Raw genomic sequence first — 20,791 nt, forward strand, 5'->3', positions numbered from 1 at the left:
CAGCATTATGTACGCCCGTAAGGCGGTAAATTTGGGTGCTGTGACTTGTGGTCAGACAGGGAAGTGACAATACTGACCCAAAAATGTAGTCACATTGCAGTCATCTGAATTGGGTCACATGGTGAAACAAATTTAGACAGTCACACATTTATGTAACATATCGGTCATGTATAAAAAGGGACACAGACAGCTTATTCTTGGTGCCTTGACCATGGGCTGAATGATTAAGTGTCCGGCTGTTATGGCGGCTGTGTACGATTTACTCTGAAAAACTCTGAATATGCATTTTTAAACGAAGACCGAGGACGATTATTGTCTGATGACCCCAGCGCCCTCTCGGTTCCTCATTTCCCTTCACACTGACAGGTCTCTCCCTAAGTGTATATAGAAGAGACCCGTTAATCTAGGGAGCAGGGCCGGGAGAAGCGAATGGGGACCGGCCTCTTGGACTAGTCTTGGTCACATCATCCCAAGATGTCAATCTACAGCATTCATTTTCTAAAGCGTTTTATAGTAAACCGTACATGGCGGGGCCGGCCTCTGGTCCACACCGCCACTGTACTGAATCAGCTGTCAGGTTCCCTTTAAAGCTAAATGGCCCGTGTCTAGTATGGAGCTTATTTTTAGGAGCGTGGCACACAGGCAGCTAATCGGTGCAGAATTTGCATCAAGCCACGCATAATTCATAGGCCGTACAATACTACAAGCGCTCCATTGTGTCATGGCTCAGTTATCGGACCCAAGACTAGCACACGGCAGAGCACAAACATCTTACTATCCTAGAAATGCCAGGAATTTCACCAGCGAATGAATCCTTATGGTTCTTATCGTCATTATGCAAGAGGAAATCCAGTTGTGATCAGTCAGCTGCTCCTCATGTGACCGCACTCCACAAGCCAAATTATTATTTCACCATGCTCTTCTCAGTGTTCTCCAGTATGAGGACATCCTCTGCACGCCCTACCACAATCAGCAACCCTATACATGCTCATCCATCAGCAGACATTAGGCAAAGGTGGGATAAATATACAGATTTTGGAACGATCAGGCCAATAATGCATACTCCCCCAAAAGCAGAAGTGGGGCAAAAAAAAAAAGGGATGGGGGGGGGGGGGTGCTCATTTTGGATTTGGATATGCCAGATACAAAGTTCTCAAAGGAAACAGGATGCTGCCAGAAGTATCTGACAGCGGCTTATTCCCCACTCCCCATTGAGAACACAAGCACACTCAGCCAATTATAGAGTATGTGTGCAGGGAGATGAGAGGAGCTGTCGGACCTAACAGTGTTTTGCTGACAGCTATAAAAAGATCTTCATGGAGCAAAGGACAGTTGAGAAAAAAAAGATTAGCAGCACCAGAGCCCTGAGGACCTCCTACTGCCAGCAACAACCCTGGCACAACTTATTTGTAGTCATTACTATCTTGTACACCCCACGCATAAAATTATGACAGTTTAATAGTCTGAAGAGGTGCTGGAGAAGTCTCAGGCAGCAGGACTCTGGTCCAGTGACCATGAATATCTAATATGGCACCTGGACTAAGAGCCATTGAACCTTAGCTCAACCCTAGAGCCAATGAGAAGGAACTTACAGTAAGGTTACTTTCCATTAATATCAATGTATCTAGTGGTTTAAAGTGGTTGTCCGGCCTTATAGTGACTGCAGATTGTGAGGATTCTCTGGTGCTGGCAGTGGGTGATCAGGTGACTGCAATTTTGTGATTTGCATACTTCCGGCTACATTCAGGCTAGACGTGTCCGGCCTCGCTCAATACAACTGCCTGGAGAGAGGCCGCACACGTCTAGTCGGATGTAACTGCCTTTATGCAAATCACAGTTGCCATCACATGCCCACCACTCTCGCCACTGGCACCAGAGAATCTTCACTGTGCACATGATGTGAGGATTCACAAGTCTACAGTCACATAGGGTACAAGTCTGCAGTTACGCTAAGGCTGGACTACCCTTCTAACTCTACTACAGTACCATACCTATACATTGGGAATTGGTGCCTTTGACAAGAGCAGATAAATTTCACTTATGCTCGGATAAACAATACAGCAAGATCAAAAGGTGTTCACTTATATTTAAAGGGAACCTGTCACCTCCAGAAACTCTATTTACCTCAAGTTATAGTTATATCCTGGGGCATCACAGTGGTTAGCACTGCAGCCTTGCAGCACTGGGGTCCTGGGTTCAAATCCCACCAAGGACAACATCTGCAAGGAGTTTGTATATTCTCCCTGTGTTTGTGTGGGTTTCCTCCGGGTTCTCCGTTTTTCTCCCAAACGCAAAAGACATACCGATAGGGGATTTAGATTGTGAGTCCCAATGGGGACAGTGATGATAATCTCTGTACAGCGCTGTGGAATTAATGGCGCCATATAAGTTAGTAAAATAAATAAATATCCTCCCTGCAGCTGCTGACATCCAGTCATTGGGGCAGTCCAGGGAGCTGTAACACTCATCGCTCACTATTCACTGTATTGATTGCAAAAGAGACACAGGCTTGCAATGATTGCGGTAAATATACAGAAACAGTGCCTTTTCATTTACTAATTATGTCTTATGAGATGATTTGTTATATTCAAGTTATTACTAAAGGGATCAAAAAAGTTAAAGGGGTTTTCAGGGCAGAGAAGAAAAGTTTGCTGTCACTCTATGTGAATTCAGACTGCCAAATAGTGGTAGTGTGTGACGTGGACACTGGCACATGATTGCCCAGGATTCCCCGTGCAAGTGGGCAATCACGCGACCCCAAGGATGCGATTTGCACGGTTATGGTCATGTGCCGATTACACTACTATACTTATCTCAATGTTCTAGTGAGAGACACGCAGGGGAATTTAGTTGGCAGCTGACCGTAACTTTGTCACTTGCATGTTTGACTGTCTGCACAGGAGTTGTGACAGTGTGCACATCACACACAGCTACTATTTAGCAGTCTGTGGTCACAGTGTGGCCGCAGACTTGATTTCTCAGCTCAGAAAACCTCTAACTTTCTAGACCCCTTTCGTAGTGACTTATTAGATCTCATAAATTATCTAAGACGACAAAATTAGAAGATGAAAAGCCACAGTCCCTGTATTTTTGCCTTAATTATTGCAAACCTGTGTCTTCTCTTGCAAAATTAATACAGATCTGTAAGACCACAGCCTGCTTCCTTTAGTCTTGCACAACTGCATCATTTTGGACACGGCATCAATGATCAGATCCTTGAATAGTGGCAGCTGTGTGTGACCCTCAGCGCACACTAGAATGAATGGAGATTAGGCTGCACACAGGGTCACTGCAAACACAAGCAGATCACAGGCAGGAAGTGTCATGAGAGCGCAGGACTTTAGCTGCTGCAGGCCTGGGGTATCTAGTTACTACATTTCAGATCCAGTAAGGGGGTCTCCCTCCTTATAGCTCTGGCTTAAGTGGGCTACATAAAATGCATAAAACTAAGTGATAATTTGGGGCATGGTGGCATGGCGAGACATGTATGAAAACAGTTGTTTCTAATGGAAAAAGAGAATACAATAGTGAGACCTTGGGAATGGTGGAGACGACTTATTAAAATGGGGAGGACAATATTTGCTTTACGGAAATGAACATAAAAAGAGAACACAGCTTACAAACCAAGACAAAGCCTGTAATAGCTGCTTTACAAACAAACCACTTCATTAACTTCTTATAAAAGGCAGCTACCGGGGAGGTGGAGATTTACATTTAATGCGTCGTTGATGAAACATCACCCGGGAAGGCAGCTATTCAAGTGTCAGACTAATCCCAGAGAGCTTAGTGCCCCGTGACCCCAATGTGAACAGGATAATCAGCCGGACCCATGTACATAGTCACACATTATGTGCTAGGACACATCAGGTCATGGTGGAGAAATAATGCCCTTCTTTCCCTATAGCAACCAACCAGAATCCACTACTCCATTATAATTATATATACAGTACAGACCAAAAGTTTGGACACACCTTCTCATTTAAAGATTTTTCTGTATTTTCATGACTATGAAAATTGTACATTCACACTGAAGGCATCAAACTATGAATTAACACATGTGGAATTATATACTTAACAAAAAAGTGTGAAACAACTGAAAATATGTCTTATATTCTAGGATCTTCAAAGTGGCCACCTTTTGCTTTGATGACTGCTTCGCACACTCTTGGCATTCTCTTGATGAGCTTCAAGAGGTAGTCACTGGAAATGGTCTTCCAACAATCTTGAAGGAGTTCCCAGAGATGCTTAGCACTTGTTGGCCCTTTTGCCTTCACTCTGCGGTCCAGCTCATCCCAAACCATCTCGATTGGGTTCAGGTCTGGTGACTGTGGAGGTCAGGTCATCTGGCGTAGCACCCCATCACTCTCCTTCTTGGTCATATAGCCCTTACACAGCCTGGAGGTGTGTTTGGGGTCATTGTCCTGTTGAAAAATAAATGATGGTCCAACTAAACGCCAACCGGATGGAATAGCATGCCGCTGCAAGATGCTGTGGTAGCCATGCTGGTTCAGTAAGCCTTCAATTTTGAATAAATCCCCAACAGTGTCACCAGCAAAGCACCTCCACACCATCACACCTCCTCCTCCATGCTTCACGGTGGGAATCAGGCATGTAGAGTCCATCCGTTCACCTTTCCTGCGTCGCACAAAGACACGGTGGTTGGAACCAAAGATATCAAATTTTGACTCATCAGACCAAAGCACAGATTTCCACTGGTCTAATGTCCATTCCTTGTGTTCTTTACCCCAAACAAGTCTCTTCTGCTTGTTGCCTGTCCTTAGCAGTGGTTTCCTAGCAGCTATTTTACCATGAAGGTCTGCTGCACAAAGTCTCCTCTTAACAGTTGTTGTAGAAATGTGTCTGCTGCTAGAACTCTGCGTGGCATTCACCTGGTCTCTAATCTGAGCTGCTGTTAACCTGCGATTTCTGAGGCTGGTGACTCGGATAAATTTATCCTCAGAAGTAGAGGTGACTCTTGGTCTGCCTTTCCTAGGGCGGTCCTCATGTGAGCCAGTTTCTTTGTAGCGCTTGATGGTTTTTGCAACTGTACTTGGGGACACATTCAAAGTTTGCCCAATTTTTCGGACTGACTGACCTTCATTTCTTAAAGTAATGATGGCCACTCATTTTTCTTTACTTAGAATTTGTATTATGGCAAGAAAAAAGCAGCTAACAGTCTATTCAGTAGGACTATCAACTGTGTATCCACCTGACTTCTGCACAACACAACTGATGGTCCCAACCCCATTTATAAGGCAAGAAATCCCACTTATTAAACCTGACAGGGTACACCTGTGAAGTGAAAACCATTTCCGGTGACTACCTCTTGAAGCTCATCAAGAGAATGCCAAGAGTGTGCAAAGCAGTCATCAAAGCAAAAGGTGGCTACTTTGAAGAACCTAGAATATAAGACATATTTTCAGTTGTTTCACACTTTTTTGTTAAGTATATAATTCCACATGTGTTAATTCATATATTTGATGCCTTCAGTGTGAATGTACAATTTTCATAGTCATGAAAATACAGAAAAATCTTTAAATGAGAAGGTGTGTCCAAACTTTTGGTCTGTACTGTATATATGGTCTAATGGGACCCTATGGGTCTATCGCTACAAAGCGGGCTATGCTGCAGCTTATCGGAAGCATATGTAAGGAGGTCCACCTAAGAAGAGCCGTACTGGTAAGATTTAGTAGAGGTAACACATCCATTGCACATAGATTGGTGAAAGTAACACTCACCGTAATAACGGCCTTGCTGAGGCATATGGAGCCCCTGCACCCATATTCCGTCTCATCCTCAGATTTGTAGTAGCTTAAGGTATTACTTTTTAGAATCACCCATCGATCCTGCCAGCCATGTATGTAGTTGGTCCACTAGAAATGTAAAAATACATAAAATTAATAATATTTCAAGAACAAGAAACTAAGTTCTGTACATACAGACATCAAAGTGAATTTATCATGAACTGGATCTGTCACATGTTACCGTGTGGAAATAGAAGGGAATAAATTGGAAAAAAAAATCTGCAGATTCAAAGGGTGAGTACGGTCTATTTTATAACATTCTTCAGCTTAGGGATAATTCTCTAAAATCCTGTGTAAAGTGGATGTCTGATGTGTAATCTTCAGGTGCACACCCGCCCCCGATTTCCTGCTTGCCAGGTGGCGGTGCGCTCCCAATGCTGCTGTATGTGCAGCTATACACGTGATCAAAATTGTTGGTACCCTTCGTTTAATGAAAGAAAAACCGACAATGGTCACAGAAATAACTTGAATCTGACAAAAGTAATAATAAATTAAAAATCTATGAAAATGAATAAATGAAAGTCAGTCATTGCTTTTCAACTCGGCTTCCACAGAATTAAAAAAAAATTTAAACTCATGAAATAGGCCTGGACAGAAATGATGGTACCCCTGAAAATAATGTGACAAAGGGGACACGTTAAATCAACTTTTGTCCACTAATTAGCATCACAGGTGTCTACAATCTTGTAATCAGTCAGTGGGCCTGTATATAGGGCTACAGATACTCACTGTGCTGTTTGGTGACATGGTGTGTACCACACTCAACATGGACAAGAGGAAGCAAAGGAAAGAGTTGTCTCAGATTAGAAAGAAAATTATTGACAAACATGTTAAAGGTAAAGGTTATAAGACCATCTCCAAGCAGCTTGATGTTCCTGTGACTACAGTTGCACATATTATTCAGAAATTTAAGATCCATGGGACAGTAGCCAACCTCTCTGGACGTGGCCGCAGGAGGAAAATTGATGACAAATCAAAGAGACGGATAATACAAATGGTAACAAAAGAGCCCAGGATAACGTCTAAAGAGATTAAAGGTGAACTTCAAGCTCAAGGAACATCAGTGTTAGATCGCACCATCCGTTGTCGTTGGATCCAAAGTTGACTTCATGGGAGACGACCAAGGAGAACACCATTGTTGGAAAAAAAAAATCATAAAAAAGCCAGACTGGAATTTGCCAAACTACATGTTGACAAGCCACAAAGCTTCTGGGAGAATGTCCTATGGACAGATGAGACAAAAATGGAAGTTTTTGGAAAGGCACATCAGCTCTATGTTCACAGACGGAAAAATGAGGCATAACAAGAAAAGAACACTGTCCCTACTGTGAAACATGGAGGAGGCTCTGTTATGTTCTGGGGCTGCTTTGCTGCATCTGGCACAGGGTGTCTTCAGTCTGTGCAGGGTACAATGAAATCTCAAGACTATCAAGGGATTCTAGAGAGAAATGTGCTGCCCAGTGTCAGAAAGCTTGGTCTCAGTCGCAGGTCATGGGTCTTGCAACAGGATAATGACCCAAAACACACAGCTAAAAACACCCAAGAATGGCTAAGAGGAAAACATTGGACTATTCTGAAGTGGCCTTCTATGAGCTCTGACCTTAATCCCATCTTTGGAAAGAGCTGAAACATGCCGTCTGGAAAAGGCAACCATCAAACACGAGACAACTGGAGCAGTTTGCTCATGAGGAGTGGGCTAAAATACCTGTGGAGAGGTGCAGAAGTCTCATCGACAGTTACAGGAATCGTTTGATTGCAGTGATTGCCTCAAAAGGTTGCTCAACAAAATATTAAGTTAAGAGTACCATCATTCTGTCCAGGCCTATTTCATGAGTTTAATTTTTTTTTAAAAATTCTGTGGAATCAGGGTTGAAAAGCAATGTCTGACTTTCATTTGTTCATTTTCATAGATTTTTTATTTATTACTTTTGTCAAGATTCAAGTTATTTCTGTGACCATTGTGGGTTTTTCTTTCATTAAACGAGGGGTACCAACAATTTTAACCACGTGTGTATGTCTCTGTAGCATCCAAAATGAACTGACCGATTCAGAGCTACGCTTGTAAACTCCATAGTGAAGAGATTGTAAGCACTGCGCCCCTTGTACAGGAGACTGGCCACTTCTGATAAAGATTGCAGAGTTGGCCGGTAACCAGAGCAATGAGCAGCAAACAAAATGAAAAATTAGGAATTTTAACAAAGGGGTAAATTGCAAAATATCTTCTTTTGACAAGCACTTAGGAATTTTACTGATTTATAAATCGTAACTAAACCTTCATTTTTCAGTTTTCTATAATTTTGTCAAGCATGGAAAGTTATGAAATTTTCTAAATCACCAAAAAATTACATGTAAAAGACTTCAACACTCTGCTTTTTCCCCAGTCTATTTCCTGCCTTCAGCTGCATTAATATTACAACATACTCATCTGGAGTACAGATGATGGCAGTGATGGTCCCGTCTCCTCCTTGGAATGTTGTGTATTAGCAAGATCTCCTGCAGCAGCTCATCCCCAGAGTTAGGCCACGTTCAGTATTTGATCAGTATTTTACATCAGTATTTGTAAGCCAAAATCAGGAGTAGAACAATCAGAGGAAAAGTATAATAGAAACACGTCACCACTTCTGTATTTATCACCCACTCCTGGTTTTGGCTTACAAATACTGATGTAAAATACTGAACGTGTGAACGTGGCCTTAATGAGACACTGAGCTGACTCTTTCACTGCAATTATCTGTACTCCAAAGGAGGACATTCTGATAGATATGCAGCTGAGGACAGGCAAATAGACTGAGGAAAAGCAGAGGTTTCAAAGCCCCTTCCAGTCTTTTCTTCTTACAAGAATGAAGACAAATCCCCAAATAAATTGTTTGCAGAACTTCAGAACTTTCCATACTGGCTAAAATAGTTAAACTAATAATAACATTAATAAAGTTTAGTTGCTCTTTATTGAAGATTTAGCAATCTTCAATAGCTGTAATGTAAATTTCTAGGGGGGATGGGTTTCATACCAGTTGTGACATGAGCACAATTGAGTATAAAACCTGGCAGACAGGTCAGAGAGGGACACCAGAGGTGGATGAGATCCAGTAATACTTGTATCCCATGTTGTTCTGCAACTTTCCTTTACAACCTACCAGTCAGCCACGTAACATTATGAGGCAATACACCACATGAAGGCCAATATGTAGTTAGGAACTTCTGGGACAAATATTGTAAAAACAAGTCTATTAGTCTGTAATCAAAGCACAGTGACCGGTCAATATGAGTAACATGAGTGGGGGGTGCAATACAACCACCATTACTCCTGCTGGAATACTGATTTTGGAAAACAACGATTACATACTTATTTATGGCCAATCAGAGCTACCACCCATCAGTTCTTCCGACACTGGACACAGAGTAAGAACATGTCCCGTCATTTACATCAAGTTGTCATTTTTTTAATACATTTCCAGAAGGAATAAAAGAGGAAGGCTAAGAAAGATCTCCAAAAAAAAGTTGTTCCAGTATTTTGATTTTATGGGGAACATAAGCAAATACAAAACAAAAGCAATGGACACCTGCTGATGATTTTCTGAGCATTCCTATGAACATTAATTTCCAGTTATTGCCTCGTTTGAACATCAGATCAGACGAAACATAAGTTTCATGCATATCCAAACCCTTTCCACTTCCTGCCGACTCCAACTCAAAAATATCTCCCGGATCCGCACATTCCTCAACCACGAATCTGCAAAAACACTAGTGCACGCCCTCATCATCTCCCGCCTTGACTACTGCAACCTCCTGCTCTGTGGCCTCCCCTCTAACACTCACACCCCTCCAATGTATCCTAAACTCTGCTGCCCGACTAATCCCCCTGTCCCCTCACTATTCCCCGGCCTCTCCCTTCCATCAGTCCCTTCACTGGCTCCCCATTGCCCAGAGACTCCAGTTCAAGACCCTAACCCTGGCATACAAAGCCATTCACAACCTGTCTCCTCCATACATCTGTGACCTAGTCTCCCAGTACTTACCTGCACGTAACCTCTCTACTCCCCTTTATCTCCTCTTCCCACAATCGCGTACAAGATTTCTCCCGTGCATCCCCCCTACTCTGGAACTCTCTACCTCAACATATCAGACTCTCGCCTACCGTGGAAACCTTCAAAAGGAACCTGAAGACCTACCTCTTCCGACAAGCCTACAACCTGCAGTAACCCTCACTCCACCATACCGCTGCACGACCAGCTCTACCCTCACCTACTGTATCCTCACCCATCGCTTGTAGATTGTGAGCCCTCACGGGCAGGGTGCTCGCTCCTCCTGTAGCAGTCGCTGACTTGTACTGTTCATGATTATTGTAATTGTTTTTGCTGCGTATACTCCTTTCAAATGTAAGGCACCATGAAATAAATGGAGTTATAATAAATAATAAACCGTTGGCCAAAGGAACATTGCCCCATGTGAACAGCGATGTGGGACCTGCAACAATGAAACTGAATGGGGACAGATGTCCCATATACTGGTGACGGCCGCTGCATGGAAAACAACAGGCGGTCACACCCATAAAAGTGGGACTTTAAACAGACAGGTCAGAGAGACGACCGCCACTTCTGACCAAGTCCATTCAGCTGAATAAGCATGTCAATTCTATGGAGCGAAAAATAAGAGGCTGACGCACATCTGACGTCTTATTTCATGAAAATGGGATTATAACCCGACCTGTCTGATGGCCGTCTCTCCAGGCTGCTCGCTGTCGTCTATCATACCACTCTTCAGCAAGGTCTGCTACAGCAAAGGCTGGATCCTCCCATCAGATCACTACAGTAAATCTTCATTTACACGCAGATATATGACCAATTTTACAGATGATGACATTGGTCTGAGCTTGCCATTTATACCAACAGATAATTTAGTCTTCCTAATCTGTGGCGATTTTCCTATAATACCCTTCCCACTCCTTGGGGCTCATTTACACGATACGCAAGCGAAACCGACCACCCATCGGTGGTCGTTTAATAACCTGTATAGATGAGCACACAGAACAATCAGTAACAGATCGTTCTGTGCACAGATACTGCCATTGTTCTTTGTAAACATGAGGTGCTGCAGAGAACAATGATGTGTAAAGGGAATCTGTCAGCAGGATTCATCCTACAAGCTATTTATATGGGCATGTAGCCCTATCATAGACAAGTTCAGTCCATTTCTCTGTTATGGAGAAATCAGTGTTTGAATGGATATGTAAATGAGGCTGAAGAGCTTTCTGAGCATGGAAGCACTTCAAAAGCCTCTGTCACTCCAGCTCTATTTCCCAGCGCTGCAGCCTCCTGACTTCTTCTTTGCTTGAAGTCACACAACAGAGGCGGTCAGCAGAGCAAAAGGCAGCAGTGCTGGGCAGGAATAGAGCTGGTGTGACAGAGGCTTTAGATCTACAAATAGTTCTTCAGCTTCATTTACATATTAATTCAAAAGCCGATTTCTCAGTAATGGAAGAATGGACTGGCCATGTAAAAGGTATTGCTGGACTTGTCTTTGAAAGAGCTACATGTGCATATAAATAGTTTGGGAGACGAAATCCTGTGAAAAGCTTCCCTTTAAGTGAGCTCAAAAAAAAAAAAAAAAAAAATCACCCTATGAATGAGTGATTTGCTTGTTTGTCGGATGACCGGCAGCCCTGTTGATACTGGCTGATTGGGAAACAATGAGCCATCATTCACGTTAACCAGCCGGTGTATTTGCACCACTAGGCGGCGCTCACACTCCATGTTTGGTGATTATGCACGGCCAAGGACTCTAGGCCCGACTGCCGGGTATTTCAACAAGAGCCAAATCCCTCATATACGCCTTATGGGGAACATACAAGTGCTTCTCACAAAATTAGAATATCATCAAAAAGTTAATTTATTTCAGTTCTTCAATAAAAAAAGTGAAACTCATTATATAGAGTCATTACAAACAGAGTGATCTATTTCAAGTGTTTATTTCTGTTAATGTTGATGGCTTACAGCCAATGAAAACACAAAAGCCATTATTTCAGTAAATTAGAATAATTAATTAAAAAAAACACCTGCAAAGGCTTCCAAAACATTTAAAAAAGTCCCTTAGTCTGTTTCAGTAGGCTCCACAATCATGGGGAAGACTGCTGACTTGGCAGATGTCCAGAAGGCAGTCATTGACACACTCCACAAGGAGGGTAAGCCACAAAACGTCATTGCTAAACAAGCTGGCTGTTCACAGAGTGCTGCATCCAAGCATATTAATGTAAAGTTGAGTGGAAGAAAAAAAAGTGTGGCAGAAAAAGGTGCACAAGCAACTGGGATAACCGCAGCCTTGAAAGGATTGTTAAGAAAAGGCCTTTCAAAAATTTGGGGGAGATTCACAAGGAGTGGACTGCTGCTGGAGTCATTGCTTCAAAAGCCACCACACACAGACGTATCCAGGACATGGGCTACAAGTGTGGCATTCCTGGTGTCAAGCCACTCATGACAATAGACAATGCCAGAAGCGTCTTACCCTGGCCAAGGAGAAAAAGACCTGAACTGATGCTTAGTGGTCCAAGGTGTTGTTTTCAGATGAAAGTAAATTTTGCATTTCATTTGGAAATCAAGGTCCCAGAGTCTGGAGGAAGAGTGGAGAGGCCACAATCCAAGCTGCTTGAGGTCTAGTGTGAAGTTTCCACAATCAGTGATGGTTTGGGGAGCCATGTCATCTGCTGGTGTAGGTCCACTGTGTTTTATCAAGACCAAAGTCAGCGCAGCCGTCTACCAGGAAATTTTAGAGCACTTCATGCTTCCCTCTGCCGATAAGCTTTTTGGAGATGGAAATGTCATTCTCCAGCAGGACTTGGCCCCTGTCTACACTGCCAAAAGTACCAATACCTGGTTTAAAAACAACAGTATCACTGTGCTTGATTGGCCAGCAAACTCGCCTGACCTTAACCCCATAGAGAATCTATGGGGTATTGTCAAGAGGAAGATGAGAGACACCAGACCCAACAATGCAGACGAGCTGAAGGCTGCTATCAAAGCAACCTGGGCTTCCATAACACCTCAGCAGTGCCACAGGCTGATCGCCTCCATGCCACGCGGCATTGATGCAGTAAATGATGCAAAAGGAGCCCCGACCAAGTATTGAGTGCATTTACTGAACACACATTTCAGTAGGACAACATTTCGGATTTTAAAAACATTTTTCAAGCTGTTGTTATAAAGTATTCTAATTTACTGAGATAATGACTTTTGTGTTTTCATTGGCTGTAAGCCATAATCATCAACATTAACAGAAATAAACACTTGAAATAGATCACTGTTTGTAATGACTCTATATAATATATGAGTTTCACTTTTTGTATTGAAGAACTGAAAAAAATTAACTTTTTGATGATATTCTAATTTTGTTAGAAGCACCTGTATGTCAGGAGACTCTATGGTCGTGTTGGGAATACAGATACGAGCACGGTCAGGAGACACGGCCATGTTAAAACTAGGCTTATAGCAGAGTTGTCTTCGGTATCTGTTCGCTCGCCACAATCAATTTGCTTGGTTTTTACATGGGTTTTCGGAAAATAGTGTTTTTCACCAAGCCAGGGCTTGGTTAAAATAAAAAAAGTTGGAATTTGCCCTCCCAAGATCCAGCGCTGCCTCCCAGGTTGTTTACAGGCTGCAGCGGTGACATCATTGCTCAGTGATTGGCTGCAGCGGTGATGTACGCAGTAGTAGTTCCTGGAAAACCCATTTAAGAATGTAGGATCAAATTTCTGGTGGAAAATGCAGATTTTATCAGATCAAAAGGCCATTTACACAAACCAATTTTGGTCTGACTGGACAGATATCTGTATGTATAAAGGCGCCCACAGGCCATGTGCACAAGATGTCTTTGAGGTGTGTACAGTACACTGTATCCTGCCTGAAAAAGTCCTAAAGACTAAAAAGAATGAACATATGCTTCTCAATGTAAAGATGACTTGATATTCATACATTCAGGGTTTTTGTAGCGTCTTAACCATTTCATTTCTCCAAACACACAAGTGGTTAAAATAACTGTCCAGACCCTTCTTCAGGCATCCTCTGCTTGGAAGCTGCTCACTAGTTTAGACAATACAAGTAAAAAAAAATAAATAAAAAAAAGCTGGTGGCCAAAGACGAAGAAAAAAAATTGCTCAGATAAAAAAACCCCCAAAAAAAGAAAAAGGGGCTTAGAACAAAATATGTCAGCGTGTCCTGAAGAGTCTTCCTCGTTTGTGAATATCTAAAAGTCATTGTGTGCACATACAGGGAAACCAACACAATCCTATGTGTAAGCGTGAACTGGTCGGGTAAGTTGGTAACAGCCAGGAAGGAAGTGACCACATCCTGGTGGTCCTCACATCACACATAAATAACACTGCCTGGATATCACCCACTGACACCAAACTCTCGCATGATCCGCAGCTGACAGGAGAAATAACGCCATCAATTATTTATTTCCAACCAACTGTGCAAAGGTCACAGAAACAGGCTGGCATAATCCGGGCAGTGCCAGCAACAGCAGCGTCTCCATTCACAAACATTATCCTAGCTCTGTGTAGTAAGCAGCTGCGGATACAAACACGAAGCGTCTGCTACTACAACAACTCCTGACATCTCCTGCAAGGAGGAGACGCTTCTTCTAGCACAGACACACCCAAGTGGACTTGAGAAATTCCAAACCCTTCTATTAGGACATCTGATGATTTCCAAGTGTAGAGGGGAGGGCGGCACACAACATCCTCTATCACATGGCAGGAGCGGAGTGCACATATCTGCAGAAAACACCAGTATGGAGCGGTGGGGGGAGGCATCAGCCTGTACAGGAGTAATGCTGGACATGGAGGCCACTGAGCCTTCTTATGGACTGACCATCATCTGACCTGCACTGGGCGGTGTGGGATCCACATGCCACAATATGAATAAAGCACGGACTTTCCTATATCATCTCCGCACTACTCAACTCTGAGCACCAAACCAATCATTAGGGCTCAATCGGATGTCCACGCCCGGACTGGCTGCGCCTCTCTCAACCGGCTTCATATATTTCTATGGGGCTCTGGTTAGAGAGCCACGGCCAGTCCGGGCGCGGACATCTGAATGAGCCTTTAAGAGGATTCCCTATTCCAGGCCATAGTAAACCATCAGCTTAGTACTAATACACCCCCTACATGGATCCATCTGTACCTGTGGAAGGGATAAAGTGGTGTTGGAGAAAAGCCACTCTATTCTCTTAGCAATCATGGCTTAGAAGCCAGAGGAAGCAACAACGCTCGTTCACACACTGCATTTTTTCCATGCATTTTTCAAGGGTAAAAAAAGGCTGCAACAGCAAAGTGAAGGATTATGATACCTAATGCACGTTTTTTTTTTTCCTTGCAGATTGTCGATTCTTTCAACATTTTTCACCCATTTCAATGAAAAAAAATAACCCCAAGTGTAAAAGTGCATCAAAAACTTGTATTTTGCACAGCGTATTTCCTGCCGACGCATTGGGTTTTAGTGTAGAAAAATCTGCTGCAAATACTAAATGCGTGCACATCACCTGCCGTAAAGCCTGTACCCTCGTCCAACGTGATCAGTGGAGGGGTCATATACAGTCATATAACATGCGGCATAGCGAGTACAGTCAGGGGATCGCATCATCATCATTAATGGTTAATATTCACTACCGCCGGACAAACCGGTCAGTGCAAAATCTAATAAGTGCAGAGATGACGACGGCAAGAACACAAATCAATAAACAGTGAATCATGAGGATGATGGGTGAAGTAGTTATTCATAGAGGTGAAGGACAGGTCTTAAGGTTCATCTAGAGGAGTTGAAAATCAGTTTTATCGCCCAGTGTAAACATGCCGACAATCGCATGACGAATGAGGAAAAATTGGGCAATTGGACGGATCAGGTGGCAAAAAAAAAAAACTCATCGCTTTCAGCAGCACATTGTGCTGTGTAGATTATATGCTGCAAATAATCAGCGATCTGTGAGCAGAATCCTGCTCGCTTGTCTACAGCTGGTGGTGAGGGGACATCCATGCCCCCATATGTGGTGAGGGGCATCCAGGGGGTCGGATCATGTATTGTAGGTTTAGGCTTCCTCTGGGGACAATACACACGGGGGTCCGCAGCCTTATTTGCACTGGCCTCAGTGATAGTGGATATAATAAAGTTATACTTGTATTTCCCGGCGGGCGATGCACCGTACAGCAGTGGTCTAATGTAAAGTCCTACATGGCAGCCACAGACACGATGAAACCCATCTACTAATACACAGCAGTGTTTGCCCAATACCAGTGACTCTGTAGCTGTCAGTCTGGTTTCTAGGGAAACACTGCCTAGCAACCAAAGTATTATCAATAGCAACCAGTCTGCCTCAAGTGATCAGAACAGGCACTGACCTGAGGGTAAAGGACAGATCGTTGTCGGCCGATATGATTGTCTACAATTAGTAGGAGCACAATACTATAAAGGAGCTTGCAGACACCAGTAATCTGCGCTCATGACTGGACCGATCGGATTGAGCCGATGCAGAGGGCAGCAGATGCGCTGTGCGCACAGGGAGGTCGCTGCCCTCAGGGGCCGCCAGCGGGCGGGGCACTCACCTTAGACAGGAGCCCGCACAGCTCCACGGGCGGCCCGGGCTCGGTCTCCAGGTCTTCCTCTGACCCGGAGGAGTTCCAGCTCTGATTATCCGACATGAGCGGCTGGTCGGAGCGCTGCACGGCCCCGGGAGCCTCCACGTAGTCCTGACCCTGCCGCCCGCCGCTCCGTGCGCCTCGCACAGACCTCAGGTGAATAAACATGCGACAGAATAGGGCAGCAAACTAGCGAGAACCCAACGCCGCCATGTTCTCCCCAAGACGTCACGGCCCTGTGGGAAGGCGGGGCCAGGGGACGCGCAGCTTTAGACTCAACCACGCCCTTTTTTTTTCTTACCCACCCCCTCTACACAACCAACCATAGCTGAAGAGACAGCCTAACCTGTCCGTCAAAGGCTCCGCCCACAGCGTTTCACGAAGGGCGTTAAAGCTTTCACGTCAGGCCCCGGTGACGTCACCTCCACTCCTGGTTCTATGCCTGTATCCGGTTCTGCTTCTGGTTCTTGCTGCTCCTGGTTCTGCTCTTTTTCCTGATTCTGTTCCTGCTCCATTACAATAGAATAGAGCAATGGACTGAGTGAAATATTAAACTTTGTTGGTTATGAAAGTAAATGTCCAGGAGGATAAAGCTATGAGGTGCAGTGTACAGGAGGGTAAAGCTATGAGGTGCAGTGTGCAGGAGGGTAAAGCTATGAGGTGCAGTGTGCAGGAGGGTAAAGCTATGAGGTGCAGTGTACAGGAGGGTAAAGCTATGAGGTGCAGTGTACAGGAGGGTAAAGCTATGAGGTGCAGTGTACAGGGGGGTAAAGCTATGAGGTGCAGGAGGGTAAAGCTATGAGGTGCAGTGTACAGGAGGGTAAAGCTATGAGGTGCAGTGTGCAGGAGGGTAAAGCTATGAGGTGCAGTGTACAGGAGGGTAAAGCTATGAGGTGCAGTGTACAGGAGGGTAAAGCTATGAGGTGCAGTGTACAGGAGGGTAAAGCTATGAGGTGCAGTGTACAGGAGGGTAAAGCTATGAGGTGCAGTGTACAGGAGGGTAAAGCTATGAGGTGCAGTGTACAGGGGGGTAAAGCTATGAGGTGCAGGAGGGTAAAGCTATGAGGTGCAGTGTACAGGAGGGTAAAGCTATGAGGTGCAGTGTGCAGGAGGGTAAAGCTATGAGGTGCAGTGTACAGGAGGGTAAAGCTATGAGGTGCAGTGTACAGGAGGGTAAAGCTATGAGGTGCAGTGTACAGGAGGGTAAAGCTATGAGGTGCAGTATACAGGAGGGTAAAGCTATGAGGTGCAGTGTACAGGGGGGTAAAGCTATGAGGTGCAGGAGGGTAAAGCTATGAGGTGCAGTGTACAGGAGGGTAAAGCTATGAGGTGCAGTGTACGGGAGGGTAAAGCTATGAGGTGCAGTGTGCGGGAGGGTAAAGCTATGAGGTGCAGTGTGCGGGAGGGTACAGCTATGAAGTGCAGTGTGCGGGAGGGTACAGCTATGAGGTGCAGGAGGGTAAAGCTATGAGGTGCAGTGTACAGGAGGGTGAAGTGTACGGGAGGGTAAAGCTATGAGGTGCAGTGTGCGGGAGGGTAAAGCTATGAGGTGCAGGAGGGTAAAGCTATGAAGTGCAGTGTACAGGAGGGTAAAGCTATGAGGTGCAGTGTACAGGAGGGTAAAGCTATGAGGTGCAGTGTACAGGAGGGTAAAGCTATGAGGTGCAGTGTACAGAAGGGTAAAGCTATGAGGTGCAGTGTACAGGAGGGTAAAGCTATGAGGTGCAGTGTACAGAAGGGTAAAGCTATGAGGTGCAGTGTACAGGAGGGTAAAGCTATGAGGTGCAGGAGGGTAAAGCTATGAGGTGCAGTGTACAGGAGGGTAAAGCTATGAGGTGCAGTGTACAGGAGGGTAAAGCTATGAGGTGCAGTGTGCAGGAGGGTAAAGCTATGAGGTGCAGTGTGCTTGAGGGTAAAGATATGAGGTGCAGTGTGCAGGAGGGTAAAGCTATGAGGTGCAGGAGGGTAAAGCTATGAGGTGCAGTGTGCGGGAGGGTAAAGATATGAGGTGCAGTGTGCAGGAGGGTAAAGCTATGAGGTGCAATGTACAGGAGGGTAAATCTATGAGGTGCAGGAGGGTAAAGCTATGAGGTGCAGTGTACAGGAGAGTAAATATATGAGGTGCAGTGTACAGGAGGGTAAAGCTATGAGGTGCAGTGTACACGAGGCTATGAGGTGCAGTGTACAGGAGGGTAAAGCTATGAGGTGCAGTGTACAGGAGGGAAAAGCTGTGAGGTGCAGTGTGCGGGAGGGTAAAGCTATGAGGTGCAGTGTACAGGAGGGTAAAGCTATGAAGTGCAGGAGGGTAAATCTATGAGGTGCAGTGTACAGGAGGGTAAAGCTATGAGGTGCAGTGAACAGGAGGGTAAAGCTATGAGGTGCAGTGTGCGGAAGGGTAAAGCTATGAGCTGCAGTGTACAGGAGGGTAAAGCTATGAGGTGCAGTGTGCGGGAGGGTAAAGCTATGAGGTGCAGTGTACAGGAGGGTAAAGCTATGAGGTGCAGTGTACAGGAGGGTAAATCTGAGGTGCAGTGTGCAGGAGGGTAAAGCTATGAGGTGCAGGAGGGTAAAGCTATGAGGTGCAGTGTACAGGAGGGTAAAGCTATGAGGTGCAGTGTACACGAGGCTATGAGGTGCAGTGTACAGGAGGGTAAAGCTATGATGTGTAGGAGGGTAAATCTATGAGGTGCAGTGTACAGGAGGGTAAAGCTATGAGGTGCAGTGTACAGGAGGGTAAAGCTATGAGGTGCAGTGTGCGGGAGGGTAAAGCTATGAGGTGCAGTGTACAGGAGGGTAAAGCTATGAGGTGCAGGAGGGTAAATCTATGAGGTGCAGTGTACAGGAGGGTAAAGCTATGAGGTGCAGTGTGCGGGAGGGTAAAGCTATGAGGCGCAGTGTACAGGAGGGTAAAGCTATGAGGCGCAGTGTACAGGAGGTTAAAGCTATGAGGTGCAGTGTACAGGAGGGTAAAACTATGAGGTGCAGTGTACACGATGGTAAAGCTATGAAGTGCAGTGTGCAGGAGGGTAAAGCTATGAGGTGCAGGAGGGTAAAGCTATGAGGTGCAGTGTGCGGGAGGGTAAAGATATGAGGTGCAGTGTGCAGGAGGGTAAAGCTATGAGGTGCAGTGTACAGGAGGGTAAATCTATGAGGTGCAGTGTGCAGGAGGGTAAAGCTATGAGGTGCAGTGTACAGGAGAGTAAATATATGAGGTGCAGTGTACAGGAGGGTAAAGCTATGAGGTGCAGTGTACATGAGGCTATGAGGTGCAGTGTACAGGAGGGTAAAGCTATGAGGTGCAGTGTACAGGAGGGAAAAGCTGTGAGGTGCAGTGTGCGGGAGGGTAAAGCTATGAGGTGCAGTGTACAGGAGGGTAAAGCTATGAAGTGCAGGAGGGTAAATCTATGAGGTGCAGTGTACAGGAGGGTAAAGCTATGAGGTGCAGTGAACAGGAGGGTAAAGCTATGAGGTGCAGTGTGCGGAAGGGTAAAGCTATGAGCTGCAGTGTACAGGAGGGTAAAGCTATGAGGTGCAGTGTGCGGGAGGGTAAAGCTATGAGGTGCAGTGTACAGGAGGGTAAAGCTATGAGGTGCAGTGTACAGGAGGGTAAATCTGTGAGGTGCAGTGTGCAGGAGGGTAAAGCTATGAGGTGCAGGAGGGTAAAGCTATGAGGTGCAGTGTACAGGAGGGTAAAGCTATGAGGTGCAGTGTACACGAGGCTATGAGGTGCAGTGTACAGGAGGGTAAAGCTATGATGTGCAGGAGGGTAAATCTATGAGGTGCAGTGTACAGGAGGGTAAAGCTATGAGGTGCAGTGTGCGGGAGGGTAAAGCTATGAGGTGCAGTGTACAGGAGGGTAAAGCTATGAGGTGCAGGAGGGTAAATCTATGAGGTGCAGTGTACAGGAGGGTAAAGCTATGAGGTGCAGTGTGCGGGTGTAACGGGTCTGGGAGGCGGAACCTCTGAGCTACTATACAAGGGGGCGGCCCTTGTAAGGGAGCGGGTGGCAGTCTCTGGATGAACGGACAGGGAGATACGGCAAGTGATCAGGGCAGTCTCTGGGTAAAGGGTAGGTACGACCTGTGATGGCAGAGCCTCCGGGTAGGCTAGCAGGCAGATGGTAGATGTGTGCTCCCAGGTGAGCAAGCGAGAGTCTCTGGAATAGCAGGTGGTCACGGCACGTGACGGCGGAACCTCCGGGCTGGCAAGCAGGCAGGTAACGGAGAAGCGCTCCCAGGTGAGCGGACAAGAGTCTGAAGTAGCTGACGGTCACTGCACGTGACAACGGAGCCTCCGGGCAGGCAAGCAGGCAGGTAACGGAGAAGCGCTCCCAGGTGAGCGGGCAAGAGTCTGGAATAGCTGG

General features: G+C 45.3%; 1 protein-coding gene across 2 annotated transcripts in view; it reads right to left on the reverse strand.

Moving 5' to 3' along the window:
- Positions 1–16,693, reverse strand: part of CERT1 (ceramide transporter 1) — a 71,225-nt gene extending 54,532 nt beyond the window's left edge. For both annotated transcript variants that reach the window (XM_073680014.1, XM_073680021.1), the window contains exons 1-2: positions 16,396–16,693; positions 5,739–5,873 (exon numbers count right to left, since the gene is read on the reverse strand). In XM_073680014.1, coding sequence (XP_073536115.1) covers positions 5,739–5,873; positions 16,396–16,596 — 336 coding nt within the window. In that variant the 5' untranslated portion in view covers positions 16,597–16,693. The remainder of the gene's footprint in view (positions 1–5,738; positions 5,874–16,395) is intronic.
- Positions 16,694–20,791: the final 4,098 nt, after the last annotated feature.

The sequence above is a fragment of the Phyllobates terribilis genome, unplaced genomic scaffold (genome assembly GCF_046119375.1).
Source record: "Phyllobates terribilis strain yellow unplaced genomic scaffold, ASM4611937v1 Scaffold_1__5_contigs__length_1240528914, whole genome shotgun sequence".
Lineage (NCBI taxonomy): Eukaryota > Metazoa > Chordata > Amphibia > Anura > Dendrobatidae > Phyllobates > Phyllobates terribilis.